We start from the raw sequence: 17,219 nt of genomic DNA, 5'->3' as shown, positions 1-17,219 counted from the left end.
GAGGGAACGGCTGTGCCTCTTGGCTTCCCTGGCAAAACCGCTTAAGAGAACCATCCACAGAGAAACGCTGTTTTCCTTTTTGCTGGGCTCAAAAGCTTAAGGGCTGGGTGAAAATCCAGGGCCCTGTGTAACCCACAGCTCAGGACTACTCAGAGACTGCACAGCAGTTCCTGGTACAGACGAGGCCCCGGAGATGGGTTCCACCCATCTCAGAGAGACTTCCCCTGGAAAGCCTGCTACCTGACAGCAAGTAGAGAGGAGTGGGAGGGTCAGAGGGCTGCCTTCTCCCTAACTTACCGTCCAGACACCGGTTGTTGTACTTCTTATATGCGGTGATGGCATCGTCCTTCTTCACAAACACCACCTCTGCTACCCCAGGATGGACCAGTCGAGCTCGCTTGAGGGCCCCACACACACAGAAAAGTTCCTGCACACAAGAGGGGTTAGGATTAGGGAAGGATTTCTCACCGCCTGCCACTCACACACTCTGAAGGCCCTGGGGTGTGGTGGCTCCACTGCAGCTAAATATGCCCCTGTGCCTGAGACTGCAGGGAGGTTCCACGTTAGGTGGTGCTCTTGAGACATCCATAGGCCTCAACACAGCACCAGATGAAGTCAGCAGTGGGAAAGGGGCTGGGTTTACAAGCCTTGGATCACCTGGGATCTCCCAGCAAGCCACCACCAAAGTCTTCAGTGCCCACCTCAACAGGGATAAAATAGTTATGAAAATTTTCTCAGCCCTGTCATGAGAATACATGTATACAAAGAAAGACAGCTGCTAACATGTCACCTGAGAATCTGTTAGAAATACAAATTCTGAAGTTCTACCCAGAGTCCTGGTTTGGCTGGATTGAAGGGTTTCCCTAGACATAAGACTTTGAGTGATAAAACCAGGAGAGTCCCTAGCAAAACTGGGACAGTTGGTCACTCTAAGTCAGACCTGAGTTTGATCCCCCAGGCTTTGCTTCCTATCTGCTATGCGACATCTAGCAAGTTACTTAACTTCTCTAAGCCTGTTTCCTCTTCTGAAAATAAAAAGAACTAGCTTACTTTCGAGGGTTGCTGGAAAGCTCAACAGAGATCATTTTTAAGCAGTGCTTTGCACACATCATTGACTCCAATCTCCACCCCATTTTACAGACAAGACAATTAAGGCCAGAGAGGGAGCAGAATGTGAAGACAGACAGAGCCTGACTAGCACTCACACCATTTCTTCACCTGCAACTGCCTTCACAAGGTTGCTGTGAGGGCCAAAAGAAGGTTTATGAAAAGGTCCTTGACATGATTTGTTTTTACTGGTAAATATCAAAACAAGACGTCCCTCTGCACCTGCGGGAGACTGGCTCCAGAACCACTCACAGATACTAAAATCTGTGGATGCTCAAGTCCCTGCTATAAAATGCTGTAGTATTTACGTATAACCTATGCACACTGTCCACTATACTTTAAATCATCTCTAGATTACTTACAATACCAATGTAAATGCTATATAAATAGTTGTTATACTGTATTTCTAAAATTTGTATTATTTCTCATTATACTGTTATTTTTAAAAATTTGAATATTTTCATTCAGTGGTTGGCTAAATCTGCAGATGCAGAACCAACAGATATGAAGGGCCAACTATAAATAGTAGGTGTAATTCCAATTTTATTTCCATTGTCCTTTTAACATTGCCTATTTGGGTAGAAGAGGAGAGAGGATGATTATTACTGGCAATCTCCCCTGAGCGCTGATCATGACTGGTGTTCAGTTTTCCACCATTATATATCTCCCAGGAGTCTGCCTAAAGTGACTGGCACATATCAAGTACTCAATAAATGGCAGTCGTTATTACGCTTATAAACAGTTTTAATTCTTTCCTTTTTTTGAGACAGAGTCACACTCTGTCACCTAGGCGGGAGAGCAATGGTGTGATCTCGGCTTACTGCAACCTTCACCCCCCGGGTTCTAAGTGATTCTCCTGCCTCAGCCTCCCGAGTAGCTGGGACTACGGGCACGCACCACCACGCCTGGCTAATTTTTCTATTTTTAGTAGAGATGGGGTTTCGCCATGTTGGCCAAGCTGGTCTCGAACTCCTGACCTCAGGTGATCCACCAGCCTCGGCCTCACAAAGTGCTGGGATTACAGACGTGAGCCACTGCACCCAGCAATCAGCTTTAATTCTTAATGACTTGTCAAGTATTACACAAAACAAGCTACAATTTCCATCCTCACGTGCACCATTCACAGCACTGTCGCTGTAAAGGAGAAGGGCGTATGAGGGACCCATTTCACAGCATGTGTGTGTTTCATAATTAAGATTTAACCTAGGCCGGGTGCGGTGGCTCAAGCCTGTAATCCCAGCACTTTGGGAGGCTGAGACGGGCAGATCACGAGGTCAGGAGATCGAGACCATCCTGGCTAACATGGTGAAACCCCGTCTCTACTAAACAAATACAAAAAACTAGCCGGGCGAGGTGGTGGGCGCCTGTAGTCCCAGCTACTCGGGAGGCTGAGGCAGGAGAATGGCGTAAACCCGGGAGGCGGAGCTTGCAGTGAGCTGAGATCCGGCCACTGCACTCCAGTCTGGGCGACAAAGCGAGACTCTGTCTCCAAAAAAAAAAAAAAAAAGGTTTAGCCTCAGCTGGGCTGGGCACAGTGGCTCACACCTTTAATACCAGCACTTTGGGAGGCCAAGGCAGGCAGATTATAAGGTCAGGAGTTCAAGACCAGCATAGCCTACATGGTGAAACCCCATCTCTACTGAAAAATACAAAAATTAGCTGGGTGTGGTGGCACGCGCCTGTAATCCCAGCTACCAGGGAGGCTGAGGCATGAGAATTGCTTGAACCCAGGAGGCGGAAGTTGCAGTGAGCCAAGATTGCACCACTGCACTCCAGCCTGTGCCACAGAGCAAGACTCGTCTTAAAAAACAAACAAAAAAACAAAACAAAAAAAACCCAAGGCGGGCAGATCATTTGAGGTCAGGAGTTCGAGACCACCCTGGCCAACATGGTGAAACCCTGTCTCTACTAAAAATACAAAAATTAGCCAGGTGTAGTGGCAGGTGCCTCTAATCCCAGTTACTCGGGAGGCTGAGGCAGGAAAATTGCTTGAGCCTGGGAGGCAGAGGTTGCAGTGAGCCGAGATCACGCCATTATACTCTAGCTTAGGTGACAGTGAGACTCTATCTCAAAAACAAAACAAAACAAAACGAAACAAAAAGATTTTAACAAATGTAGTGACCAGTGCAGTCTGTTAGTCTGGGACTCAACTGCAGGGAGAGGCTGGATTCTCCAACTGTATTCATTTTGTGATCTGACAGTTCAAAGGATGCCTGGATTTCTAAACTAATGGCTCTTTTGGCTGCCTGAATGAAAATGATGTTGAAAAAAAGTCCTAGCTGCATCCAGAACCCCACTCACAGGCACTTGACAGGTTTTGCCCATGACTGCCATGGGTGGGACAGGATGGACCAGGAAGGTGGATACCACCAGTCCATCGCACCTCTTTCACTTTGGAATCATCTTGTAAAACCTCCAAAGGACATAGAATGTCCCAAAGACTCACAGGAAAACACAACTACTGGATATCACCCAGTGGGACTAAAGGATCCCATTTAGGACCCATTACATCACAGATATCCCCTGACTCTGACATTCAGGCCAGGCACCTGGCCTTGGTTAGAAGCTGCGCAGAAGAGTGAAGCAGCTGGGCTGACTGCTACTGTTTGAAAGGCCCGATTCCAGGGGTGGCCCTTGGCTGGCATCTGGGAACTCGGATCTCAGGAGGGCTCCTGCCACCCCACAGTTCACTGTGCCTGGACTGTGCAAACAACATGGTTTCTACTCAACAGCTGCTTTTCTTCTGGGAGTCTGGAATTTTGGTACGTGCTACACAAAGAATGCCGAAGTGACCAGTCCCCAATAAAACCTTTGGGCACCGAGTCTTTAATGAACTTCCCTGGTGTCACATGTGTTGTCACAACTTGCTGCGAGTTGCACCCAGCATCCTGTGCAACTCTGCTGGGAGGGGCCTCTGGAGGCTTGTGCCTGGTTTCCCCCCAGCTTCACCCCATGAACCATTTGCTCTGCATCCTTTTGCTGTCATTAGTCTCAGCCCTGAGCGTGACTATATGCTGAGTCTGGTGAGTCCTAGCAGTCATCAAACCTGAGGGTGGGTCTTAAGAGACATTTGCCACAGAGGCGGTTTGAGATTTAAATGTTTGGTAGGTCACAGTACTTACAACAATGTCCTCCTCCGTGACCCGAGGGTGCAGATTATTCACAGTCATCTTGGTGCCTTCCAATGGGCTGAGAACAGGCTGTCACAGACAAAAGCGTTACCAGAAGCTGGATAGCTGATAAGCATTCCCACAACAGAAATTCCTCCAGGCACGTGACTAGGAAGGCCCAGAGGAAACCTCCATGGAGAGTTACCACAACTGGGCCCCCTGAACTTCAGTGTCCACTACACCCCCCACCACTCTATGCTAAAAGCATGGACCCTTTTCCATCTCCCAAATACGCAAGCCTCTCAGGCCCTGAGCCTCTACCTGGAAGGCTGCTCATGCTTCCAGACCCACTCAGCTAAAAGAGCCCTTTTTCCCAGATTTCCCAAATGGAGATGCTCTGTCCTCAGCACTCCTAACAGCTTTCTTCTGGGAGAGTCTAACATATCACCAGATACCGTAACCTCTCAGCAGGTCTGCTGTCCCCAGCAGCCTGCAGGTCTTCGAGAGTAAGAGTCCCTAGGTCTTGGTTTGCTCATCTGTAGAATGGGGGTGGCAATGCCCACCTCACAAAGGCGTTGTGGGGACACAATGAGATACATACAAGCATACAGCCCTCCTGACCCCAACTGCTGTGGTCACCACCGTCACCTCACCTCAGCAGGTGGCAGCTCTTTGGGGGGTTCTTCCTTGTTCACCAGTGTCCGGGACATGTTGGTCAAGGCTTTTGTTCGAACAGAGGAAGGGAGAGCAGGAGCTGTGTATGCGTCATTCTGAACCACTTTGGTAAGAGGGAGGGCCTTGGACATGGAAAGCTTGGAACTACTTAGCCCAGCCTAAACAAAGAGACAGAAAAGAATCTGAGAAGCCAGACCTGGAATGTTCTGAAGAAGCCCCAAGGGGCTGACAACTTGCTGAGAGCATGAACCCTCTACGCCTCCCAGCTCTCCAATTCTATTAGAGGTCTGGAGCCAAAAAAGCTGCCGGCTGCCAGTGATATCCCATAGTGAAGGGGCAGGGGGAGAAAAAAACACACGGCCTGAGGGCGCACTCACAGAAGCCACTCTCCACAGTGCTAGAAGCTCTTGGCAGGAAGCTTCCATACAGCCCTGACCTGGAAAATTACCTAAGAGCCACAGACTCACCCATACCACTTAGACTTTCTAAAAATTCTACAATAATGAGGCTGGTCAGAAGGCCAAAAGCTTGGCCGGGCATAGTGGATCACACCTGTCATCCCAGCAGTTTGGGAGGCTGAGGTGAGAGGATTGCTTGAGGCCAGAAGTTCAAGACCAACCTGGGCAACACAGTGAAACCTCATCTCTACAAAAAATGTAAAAGAGCCTCTATGCCTATGGAGTAGCCATGATTTTATTCCTTTGTTTTCTTAATAAAGCTGAAAAATTAAAAGGCCAAAAGGTTGAGGCCAAGTTCATTCCCAGATATGCTTCTATCACAGTGTGCTGATCACCACACTTAAGAAGGCCCAGAACTCAGCTTTTTGGTTCCTCTTCTGGCCATCCAGAGGAACCACACACAGCCTTGGCCTCATCAGCTCCTGGACAGTCAGGGACACACGGGCATTCGGCAGCGCAGATCACCAAAAATAGCCCCTCCCATCTCGATATGGTCCCTTGGAAACAAAACTCCCCTGTGTTGTGTCTGAAGAAAAAGGCGCATAAAGCAGAAGCGACGGGAGCCCTGCTGATTTAGGGCAGTGTTTAAAGGCACTGACCCAGGGAGAAGGGAGGAACGCAGCAGCCAGAAAGGCAGATGAGAGAATGGGCAGGGGCAATTCACCACGCTTCTCCAAGTCTGGGAGAAGCAGCGTCACCCCAGGCTGGATTCCACATTCCTCAGGCGGCTTTCTGAGTCTCCAGAGCCAGGACAGCACAGTGACTACACACAGGGCCCTGAGAACCAGACTGCTCAGGCTCCATTCCTAGATCCACTGCTTCTTATCAGCTGGGTGATGTTGAACAGGCTTATTTTACCTCTCCATGCCTGCTTCCTCAACCATAAACGAGGGTAATCAACAGTACCCATCTCACAGGGTACAAAACGCATTAGTATAAATATGGCATTTATTCAATTAGGGTATCAAATAGGGATAGAGACTCACTGAGCAAGGTGATAGTTCCCTTGATAGCAGACTTGAGCAGTCTAATTACTGGAAAGGCCTGGTCCCTTTGTAAAGAAACAAACTGGCATCATTCAGCTTCACGACGTATCTCTCTTTTTTTTTTTTTTTTTTTTTGACACGGAGTCTCACCCTGTCACCCAGGCTGGAGTGCAGTGGTGCAATCTTGGCTCACTGCAACCTCCATCTCAGGGTTCAAACAATTCTCCTGCCTCAGCCTCCCGAGTAGCTGGGATTACAGGCACGCGGCACCATGTCCAGCTAATTTTTGTATTTTTAGTAGAGACAGCGTTTCACCATGTTGCCAGGCTGGTCTCGAACTCCTGACCTCGGGTAATCTGCCCACCTCGGCCTCCCAAAGTGCTCGGATTACAGGCGTGAGCCACCGCGCACAGCCAGCTTCATGTTTCTCTTTTTTTTTTTTTTTCCAGATGGAGTCTCGCTCTGCCACCCAGGCTGGAGTGCTGTGGCGTGATATCGGCTCACTGCAAGCTCTGCCTCCCAGGTTCACGCCCTTCTCCTGCCTCAGCCTTCCGAGTAGCTGGGACTACAGGTGCCCACCACCATGCCCGGATAATTTTTTTGTGTTTTTTAGTAGAGACGGGGTTTCATCGTGTTAGCCAGGATGGTCTTGGTCTCCTGACCTTGTGATCTGCCCACCTCTGCCTCCCAAAGTGCTGGGATTACATGCGTGAGCCACTGCGCTCGGCCCATGTTTCTCTTAATTACTAACCAGGAGTCTGGTCCACATACTCGAGACAGTAACCAAAACTGAGTCTTTGAGCTTCTGAAGGAAAAACAAAAGAGGTGTCTGCCATAAGGACCCACCTGGGCAGCCCACTGGCCTCCCTGTCTGACACTTGGCTGTACTACTGAACTGAGCAGCATGGACCTCCCTGATGCTCCCAGATGCTGTTTTCTTTCCTTCTCTGCATGATGTCTGATCAACACTCTAGCCCAGCAAGCTTTCCCTGCATGCAGGCTGCACCTGGCAGAGCCCACAGATCAGGTGAGATGTATTCCTGCTAATGTCAACCAAGGGAATCCAGACTCCAAGAGCAGCGCCCGAGCTGCTGACCATAGAGGGTCACAGAGCATGCAGAATGACCAGCCACCAAGGAAAGAACACAGACTCCCCACTGTGGGATCACTCACATTTTCCCTATAGTGTCTCAAACACAGCACCTGGGAGCTGCAGCCCTGCACTTCACTTGCTGTTGGACCTTGAACAAATCAGGAGGCACCCCAGTGTCTCAGCATTTATAAAACTAAGGGGTTGGACTAACTCCAGCTCTGAAAATCTTACGGCCCAAAGGAAGAAATATTTCTGCATTGAAAGGCTCTATTCACACGGGGCGCAGTGGCTCACCCTGTAATCCCAGTACTTTGGGAGGCTGAGGCAGGCGGATCACTTGAGGTCAGGAGTTCCAGACCAGCCTGGCCAACATGGTGAAACCTCATCTCTACTAAAAATACAAAAATTAGCTGGGCGTGGTAGCAGGCGCTTGTAATCCCAGCTACTAGGGAGGCTGAGGCAGGAGAATAGCTTGAACCTGGGAGGCGGAGGTTGCAGTGAGCTGAGATTGTGCCACTGCACTCCAGCAGCCTTGGGGACAAGAGCAAGACTTCGTCTCAAAAAAACAAAAAAAACAAAAAACAAAAAAAAACAGGCTCTATTCACCACAACCTCTCCCACCTGTCTGATCAGACATGCAGCGTAAGAAAACATGAAATGCCATACCATGTGGTGAAGAAAGCCGCCGGAGGCTGCAAACTTCATCTGTTTAGTAGGAACGGAAGCTATACCATCATCATCTTCATCCAGGTCATATAAATTCTGAGAATATAACATAAAGAAATATAAGCAAATGTGGCATGTGTGCCCTCAACAGACATCTAGAACAGGCATGGCAAGGAAATGGCTGCTGGAGAGAGAAAGGGACCAAAGTAGAAGTGGGCACAGGGGTGATGGTGCCTGGAAAGACTGGGGCACAAGTCCTGACAGGCGAACTCCCTGTCAACAAGGGCCCAGTGAAAGTCCTACAACTTCCAGATACATCAGAAGTCCCTTTTTCCCAGTGGGCAGTATCTACGAAGAGTTCCTAAAATGTTCCTTTATATCCTTTGGCTTGGAAAGTCCATCCTTGTTAATATGACCTACAGAAATAAATCCAAACCCTAGTAAGAACTTTATCTACAAAGATGTTCATAGCAGAAGGATTTCTAACAGTGAAAATGACAGGAAAATGGTTTAAATAAAACTGGAATGCCAACTATATGGATTTTGTAATTACTAAAACGTTTACAGTAAATGTGAAATGTCGCAGAAAAATGCTTGAGTTACAAAGTGAAAAAAGAATGATAGAAAAGTGGATAAGAATATAACCATGGCTGGGCGCAGTGGCTCACGCCTGTAATCCCAGCACTTTGGGAGGCCGAGGAGAGCGGATCACGAGGTCAGCAGATCAAGACCATCCTGGCTAACACGGTGAAACCCCGTCTCTACTAAAAATTAAAAAAAAAAAATTAGCCAGGCACGGTGGTGGGCACCTGTAGTCCCAGCTACTAAGGAGGCTGAGGCAGGAGAATGGTGTGAACCTGTGAGGCGGAGCTTGCAGTGAGCCGAGATGGCGCCACTGCACTTTAGCCTGGGTGACAGAGTGAGACTCAGCCTCAAAAAAAAAAAAAAAAAAAGAAAAGAACCACAACCACAACTATGAGTTAAGTAAAAAACAGACTGGGGCTGGGCACGGTGGCTCACACCTGTAATCCCAGCACTTTGGGAGGCCAAGGCAGGCAGATTACCTGAGGTCAGGAGTTTGAGACCAGCCTGACCAACATGGAGAAACCCCATCTCTACTAAAAATACAAAATCAGCCAGGCGTGGTGGCGCATGCCTGGAATCCCAGCTACTTGGGAGGCAGAGGCAGGAGAATCACTCGAACCCGGGAGGCCTGTAGGTTGTGGTGAGCTGAGATTGTGCCACTGTACTCCAGCCTGGGCAACAAGAGCGAAACTCCGTCTCAAAAAAACAAAAAACAAAAAAACAGGCTGGGCATGGTGGCTCACACCTGTGCCTGTAACCCCAGCACTTTGGGAGGCCGAGGCAGGAGGATCGACTGAACCCAGGAGTTGGAGACCAGCCTGGGCAACATGGCAAGACTCTATCTCTACAAAAATTAGCCAGATGTGGTGGTATGCACCTGTGATCCCAGCTACTCAGGAGGCTGAGGTGGGAGGATCATTTGAGCCCAGAAAGTCAAGGCTGCAGTGAGCCATGACTGCACCACTGCACTCCACCCTGGGGGACAGAGTGAGACCCTGTCTCCAAAAAAAAAAAAAAAAAAAAAAAAAAAAAAAAAAAAAAAAGCGGGGGGTGGGGGGACATGTAAGGAACTATGGCAAAATTTCAACAGTGATTGGCTTTGGATAATAGGAACTTGAGGGACTTTTTGGCAAGTTTTCTATATTAAGCACATAGAACTTTTATTTAAAAAAAAATTAACAACAACAACAAAAATTTTATTAGCCTCTCTGCCCCCTATGCCTCCCTTCCTCTATTAAGAATCTATTAAGAAGTCGCTTTTTGGCTGGGTGCGGTGGCTTATGCCTGTAATCCCAGCACTTTGGGAAGCTGAGGTGGGCGGATCACAAGGTCAAGAGATTGAGACCAGCCTGGCGAACACTGTGAAACCCCATCTCTACTAAAAATACAAAAATTAGTGGGGTGTGGTGGTGCATGCCTGTAGTCCCAGATACTCAGGAGGCTGAGGCAGGAGGATCAATTGAACCCGGGAGGCAGAGGTTGTAGTGAGCCGAGATTACGCCACTGCACTCCAGCCTGGCGACAGAGCGAGACTCCGTCTCAAAAAAAAAAAAAAAAAAGAAGTTTCTTCTTTAAATTGCAAAAAGTTCACTGTAACCCTGCCTCCAGTACTATCAACTGGGAACCTTGGGAGCAAGCCTCAGTCCATGCACCCAAGTAGGCCTCATTAAAAAACATGTGCACGCCTACATGTTCACTATGTACACACACACTCTCTCTCTCACTCACTCTACCTGTTTGGCCTGGTGGTTATTGACAACATTGATTCTCATTCCAGCAGGATGAGGATGAAGTGGTGCCATGGCTTTCTGCTGTGGAACCTGGAAACACTCAGTGGTCAGAATTCACCCCACAGGGTCCACATGCAGTCTCTAGAAGGAGGGGGTTACTGAACTTGATACATGGTGCGCATGCAGCTTTGGTCTTTGGTAAAAGGCACTACAGAGGGCCTTATCCCCCACAGTAGGAAGTAAAAGAATCATCATCAACCCAGAGACCACATGGTAATGCACATGTAGGGCTTAACGGACTTGGCTCAGTAAATGTTTGCTGTGGCCGCTGCTGTTCCTATTACCAAAGCTGCTATGAAGGTTAAACGACATTGTTTCCTTTCCCTCTGTGGTGGCAGCTGTGAAGGGTGGCCAGTGCCCTGGACTCAGGGCAAATCCCACTGGGCCTGGGGGTGGAGTGAGGACTGTAAGATCATGTATGTTAAGTGCTTGCCACATGGCATGTGCTCAATAAATCTTTTGTCCTTTCCTCTCTCTTCCACCAGTATCTCACTTGGGAAAGTCACTAAATTTCTATGGGCCTCCTCTTTCTTTTGTACAGAACTGAGATAATACCCTTCCTTCCTTGTATAGTTCCTTGGCTATAACGTACTTAAAGCCTCTGTAAGGAGCAAAGTGCTATACCAACACTTGAGAGATAGTAGTTTTGCCCAATCACTCCTGGCACCTTGCCTCTAAATCTACCTTTGTTACTAGCTTTCTGGGAATTCATGACAAAAGCCACAACTTACCTGGATGGTTTTGGTGAGTTTCAGAGCAGGGGTCACTGTCCCAATAGGTGGGTTTATGAAGGCAGCAGGGGAACTCCTCTTCAAGCTAATCTTCTCCCGGGCATCAGTGACCTGGCGGGGCTTCTGGGGCGCCGTGGTCTGCTGCTTGCGAGAGTTCAACATCTCTCTGGCATCCTGCACTTTCCCTTTGATCCGAAATCGGGCATCTTTCTGCAAAAGCTTCTCCCGGGCATCCTTGACTCCCAGTTTGAGCCGGGCATCTGAGAGGCCAATCTTTTGCCGGGCATCAAATCTCTGCTGGAAGGTGGCTGTGCGTGTTGACTGGCTGAGAAGGCCTTGCTGGATCCCAACTCGAGATCGGACACCTCCAACCCCCGGTCTGGCATTAAGCCTGTAAATACAAATTGCAATCAATATTAAGTGGATCTGGATATCAACAGCAGTCTATGAAAGTGGAACTGTGGTAACACTGGGGACAGAGGAGGTCCTGGAGAATCAGAAAGCAATTCCTTGCCTGTGCCTGAGTAAATAATTATGCTTACATGATGACTCCTTTCCTGGTTTCATGATGGCTTTTAACTTTGCATTTTAAGCAAAATTAAGAGGGAGGGGCTGGCAAGTTTTATCACTAGCTAAGACTGTTTCGCTTCCTAGACCACCTGTCTTGAGACATCAACATGGACAATAACTTCCCAACAATGCCAGTCAAATAAAATAAACATCCACCAAACATAATCCCACTCATCTGAAGAGTAACTTTAGTTTCCAAGGCCCATCCCCATCCATGTTCTCACTCAGCCCTCTCAGCACCCTGAGAAGTACTTACTATGCCCACTTCACAGTCGGAGAAGTAGGTTTGGAGAGGCTCAATGACTAACAAAGAGTGTCTTTAAGGAAGGCAGACACCATCTACTGGGCTAGGACCAAGAGAGCAAACATGTGGGTCTGGCTTAGAGCTAGAGGAAAACAGAAAACACAAAGACTTGGTAGGAAAGAAACATAAAGTTGAAATAGCAAAAATATCAAATACAGAAACCACTGAAATTGGAAATGATGGGTTCAGGGTTCACTGTTTGAGTAATGGGTACACTAGAAGCCTAATCCTCATTTGTATGCAATATAATCCATGGAACAAACATGTACATGCACTTCCTGAATTTAAAATAAAATATGTATTTTTAATTGGAAATGAATGAAACTCCATAAACAGGCCCTGGTCTCTTTCTTGGGTTCCTCTGTTGGCCTACAATGGCTTCAAAGTGAACAGACGGCCCTCCCCAGTACAGCACTGGAGATCCTCCCCAAGGTCTTTGGGCTTCTTCTGTCACCTGCCACCCTCAGGCCTCTCTACAGTAGCTACCATCAATGGCCACTCCCGTGGCAGAAGCTCCACCTGGGGACTCCTATGTCAAGGTGTGCTCTTTGGAAAATCCTCCCCGATTTCTCCAGACCAGCTCTTCTCTGTGCCTATTTTTACACATGCTTGTTTCCTTTTTTCTCTCCCTACCTGGGTGGGGCTGGGGGAGGAGAATGGGGTTCATTCCTTTTGCAGGGCCCAGCACCTCCTAAGCAGCACTGAGCCCTGGCTGAGTGTCAGAAACTCCGGTGGCACTTCTTAAATACGGAGCTATCCAGATCCCACCCTAGATACTGAATCCAAAATCTGGGGGGAAGCCTGGTCATCTGCATTTCTAACTCCATGGGTGATTCTGGAGAAGAGCCATGTTGAGGATCTCTGACCTGGTGTTAGAGGGTAAACTGCTGCACAAACGAGTTCCTATACTGCCTCCCACTTCACTGCCTGGACCTCCCAGGAGGCATCTCTCATACTGGGCCAGTCACTGGCACTCTCCCACTGCTGCATTCAAGTGGTTGGAGTGAAGACTGGCTGTCAGTTCCTTTGCTAATAAATACCAGAAGTATAGCCAAAGGTGAGCCTACCTGGTACCAATAAAAGCAAACCTGGACCTTCATCTTGTTATACCTCAAATAATGGAAAAACACCCACTGCCTTCAATATGCCAGTACCAGACCTACGGCGGCAATACAGACTGAACATGTGTCCCCCCAAAATTCCTCTGTTGAAACCTAATCTGCAATGTGATGGTGGTAGGAGGTGGGGGCCTTTGGGAAGTGATTAAGTCATGAGGACAGAGACTTCATGAATGGGATTAGTGCCCTTTATAAGGAAGAAGCCCCAGAAAGCTCCCTGGCCCCTTCCACCATGTGAGGACTCAGCAAAAAGACCATCTAGAACCAGGAAGCAGGCAGGCCCTCATCAGACATGGAATCCGCCAGCATCCTGATCCTAGACGTCCCAGACTCTCTGTGAGAAGGAAGTTTCTGTTTTTTCTGTGTGTGTGTGTTTTGTTGTTGTTGTTGTTTTTTTTTTTTTTTTTTTCGAGACGGAGTCTCGCTCTGTCGCCCAGGCTGGAGTGCAGTGGCCGGATCTCAGCTCATTGCAAGCTCCGCCTCCTGGGTTTACGCCATTCTCCTGCCTCAGCCTCCCGAGTAGCTGGGACTACAGGCGCCCGCCACCTCGCCCGGCTAGTTTTTTGTATTTTTTTAGTAGAGACGGGGTTTCACCGTGTTAGCCAGGATGGTCTCGATCTCCTGACCTCGTGATCCGCCCGTCTCGGCCTCCCAAAGTGCTGGGATTACAGGCTTGAGCCACCGCGCCCGGCCTTGTTGTTGTTGTTGTTTTCTGAGACTCCTCTCGCTCTGTTGCCCAGGCTGGGGTGTAGTGGCGCTATCTCGGCTCACTGCAAGCTCCGCCTCCTGGGTTCACGCCATTCTCCTGCCTCAGCCTCCCGAGTAGCTGGGACTACAGACGCCCACCACCATGCCCGGCTAATTTTTCATATTTTTAGTAGAGACGGGGTTTCATCGTGTTAGCCAGGATGGTCTCGATCTCCTGATCTCGTGATCTGCCCGTCTTGGCCTCCCAAAGTGCTAGGATTACAGGAGTGAGCCACTGCGCCCGGCAGTTTCTGTTTTCTATAAGCTACCCAGCTTATGGTGTTTTCTTATAGCAGCCTAAATGGACTAAAACAGGCAGTGATGCATGCCATCATTTTTCTCTTTGGAAAGTGGCAAATTAAGATTTAAAGATTTTCCAGTGAGTTCTAGGTAGAAGGGTCATTTATACAGTTAATCAGATAAGGCTTAAGGTTTACTTGCCCATCCCTGCTCTATTTTTTATTTATTTATTTTATTTTTTGAGACGGAGTCTAGCGCTGTCGCTCAAGCTGCAGTGCAGTGGTGCGATCTCAGCTCACTGCAAGCTCCGCCTCCTGGGTTCACGCCATCCTCCTGCCTCAGCCTCCTGAGTAGCTGGGACTACAGGCGCCCGCCACCGCGCCTGGCTAATTTTTTGTATTTTTGGTAGAGACGGGGTTTCACCGTGGTCTCGATCTCCTGACCTTGTGATCCACCCGCCTCGGCCTCCCAAAGTGCTGGGATTACAGGCGTGAGCCATGGTGCCCGGCCCTGCCCTATTTTTTAATGTGAGGACTCTGGGAGATGGAGGCACTAGAGAAAGCAGGGCCAAAGGAAGGGGGTGTTCAGGGGGCCGGCATGCACGATTAGAAAGAAATGGTTGTATGTGCTAGATGGCATCCACCCTCCCTAGGACTGGGCTATCCTAGGCTTTGTGTTCCATGGCCTGCAAAGTCATGGACAAACTGGGGCTATCCTTTGGGGTAACCTCAGAAACCTGCAGCTAGGCCAGGTGCAGTGACTCACACCTGTAATCCCAGCACTTTGGGAGGCCAAGGCAGGTGGATCACTTGAGGTCAGGTGTTCAAGACCAGCCTGGCCAACATGGTGAAACCCCGTTTCTACTAAAAATGCAAAAATCAGCCAGATGTGGTGGCACGCACCTGTAATCTCAGCTACTCGGAAGGCTGAGGCAGGAGAATCGCGTGAACCCAGGTGATGGAGGTTACAGTAAGTCAAGATTACACCACTGCACTCCAGCCTGGGCGACAGAGCAAGACTGTTTCAAAAAAAATAAAGGACACGATCAATGAAAACTTTTGAGTATTACTCACTACAGGTTGACAATTTTTGGCACAGACTTTTTTTTTTTTTTTTTTTTTTTTAAGAGACAAGGCTGGGCACAGTGGCTCATGCCTGTAATCTCAGCACTTTGGGAGGTCAAAGTAGGAGGATGGCTTGAGCCCAGGAGATCAAGAATAGCATGGGAAACATAGCCAGACTCCCTGGGCATGGTGGCTCACACCTGTAATCTCAGCACTTTGGAAGGCTGAGGCAGGACGACGGCTTGAGCCCAGGCGTTCAGGACCAGCCTGGGCAACAAAGTGAGACTCCATCTCTATAAAAATGAAAGCAGAGGGCCGGGTGCGGTGGCTCACGCCTGTAATCCCAGCATTTTGGGAGGCCGAGGCGGGCAGATCATGAGGTCAGGAGATCGAGACCATCCTGGCTAACATGGTGAAACCCCGCCTCTACTAAAAATACAAAAAAAAAAAAAAATTAGCCAGGTGCGGTGGCGGGTGCCTGTAGTCCCAGCTACTCGGGAGGCTGAGGCAGGAGAACGGTGTGAACCTAGGAGGCGGCACTTGCAGTGAACCGAAATCGCACCACTGTACTCCAGCCTGGGCGACAGAGCAAGACTCCCTCTCACAAAAAAAAAAAAAAAAATTGAAAGGACAGAATCTCATTCGGTTGCCCAGGCTGGAGTGCAGTGATCACAGCTTACTTCAGCCTTGACCTCCTGCCTCAGCCTTCTAAGTCTGGAGCCACCATGCTCAGCTTTAAACATCCTTTAAATGTTACAACCCCGTGAATCAGGTTATTGTTCACATTCTATCAATGAGGAAACTCAGAACCAAGGAGATAAACTATCCCAAGAGCTACTAACGGGTGAGGAATGGGTTTGAACTTCACTGTGCCTGGTTCAAGCATCAATTAAATAAGCATGGGTTAAAAGTAAGCATCAGAACTGGAAGAGTTAAGAAAAAACTTTAAAAAATAAAAAAGGCCGGGAGCAGTAGCTCATGCCTGTAATCCTGACACTTTGGGAGGCCAAGGCAGACAGACTGCTTGAGCCCAGGTGTTCGAGACCAGCCTGGGCAACATGGCAAAACCCTGTCTCTACAAAAGATACAAAAAAATTAGCTGCAAGTGTTGATGCACACCTGTAGTCACAGCTACTCAGGAGGCCAAGGCAGGAGGATCAACTAAGCCCAGGAGGTCCAGGCTGCAGTGAGCCAAGATCACGCCACTGGACTCCAGTCTGCGTGACAGAACAAGACCCTATCTCAAAAATCAAAACAAAACAAACAAAAACAAAAAACAAAACCAAAAACCACCACCAAAACAAAAAGAAACAATCTTCCTTATTAGTGTCTGGTAATTCAGTTTCAATATGTTGTTAAACCCTTAAAAATTTACACATATATAAAGGAAGGATGAACACTGTCCCCAGGCTGAAGAAATATTAGGACTCCGGTCATGCCCAGGGATACAGAGCACTCTCTAGTGACCAAAAGGTGAGCACAAGCAGCGAGGCAAGCGGGCAGTGCACACACTGAGAACTCACACAGCACAGTGCCTGCTTGGCAGGGAGGACCACCAAGATGCTTTGTGCTGGCATTTTTATCGATTTGAACAGCCTAACAGGCACATTTGTGGGTGGGAGGTAACGGTAGTTGAGGATGTAGTAGGAGCTCCTCACGGTGGGAAGGAGTAAGCTATTTCCCCTCAATCTGATGCACTCAGTTCCCTGGTTCCACCAGTGCTTTCAACTTCTTTCGTGAACAGCTTGAGGGGGCTTCAGTGTTCAGGCTTTTTATAATCACAGCTGCTCTTCCTGCATGAAAAGACAGCTATTCATCCCAGCAGGCAGCCGTACTGGTTTCAGGCAGGCATTAGTCATCGGAAATTTTTCAAATCAACACTCCTGCTAGGGGTAGGTCTCTAAAACATAGACTCAATTATGTTACCCTTCCGCTTCTGGAACTGCTGAGGGCTCCTTAACAAAGCCCAACCCCT

At 48.6% G+C, this 17,219-nt stretch overlaps 4 protein-coding genes across 5 annotated transcripts in view; 1 reads left to right on the top strand and 3 right to left on the bottom strand.

Moving 5' to 3' along the window:
* Positions 1-17,219, top strand: part of TSPO (translocator protein) — a 677,237-nt gene that overhangs the window by 91,547 nt on the left and 568,471 nt on the right. The gene's annotated exons all lie outside the window — the stretch shown is intronic.
* Positions 1-17,219, bottom strand: part of LOC126963638 (ribosomal RNA-processing protein 7 homolog A) — a 198,025-nt gene that overhangs the window by 77,287 nt on the left and 103,519 nt on the right. The window lies entirely within an intron of this gene.
* The window catches only part of LOC126964031 (ribosomal RNA-processing protein 7 homolog A-like), a 141,675-nt gene that overhangs the window by 24,052 nt on the left and 100,404 nt on the right, over positions 1-17,219 (bottom strand). The gene's annotated exons all lie outside the window — the stretch shown is intronic.
* Positions 1-17,219, bottom strand: part of POLDIP3 (DNA polymerase delta interacting protein 3) — a 30,391-nt gene that overhangs the window by 6,687 nt on the left and 6,485 nt on the right. Inside the window, exons 2-7 of the mRNA XM_050805925.1 lie at positions 11,202-11,592; positions 10,414-10,500; positions 8,096-8,191; positions 4,871-5,050; positions 4,230-4,307; positions 298-427 (exon numbers count right to left, since the gene is read on the bottom strand). Coding sequence (XP_050661882.1) covers positions 298-427; positions 4,230-4,307; positions 4,871-5,050; positions 8,096-8,191; positions 10,414-10,500; positions 11,202-11,592 — 962 coding nt within the window. The remainder of the gene's footprint in view (positions 1-297; positions 428-4,229; positions 4,308-4,870; positions 5,051-8,095; positions 8,192-10,413; positions 10,501-11,201; positions 11,593-17,219) is intronic.

This window comes from Macaca thibetana, chromosome 10 (genome assembly GCF_024542745.1).
Source record: "Macaca thibetana thibetana isolate TM-01 chromosome 10, ASM2454274v1, whole genome shotgun sequence".
Taxonomy (NCBI): domain Eukaryota; kingdom Metazoa; phylum Chordata; class Mammalia; order Primates; family Cercopithecidae; genus Macaca; species Macaca thibetana.
This window is presented reverse-complemented; position numbering and strand designations above follow the sequence as displayed.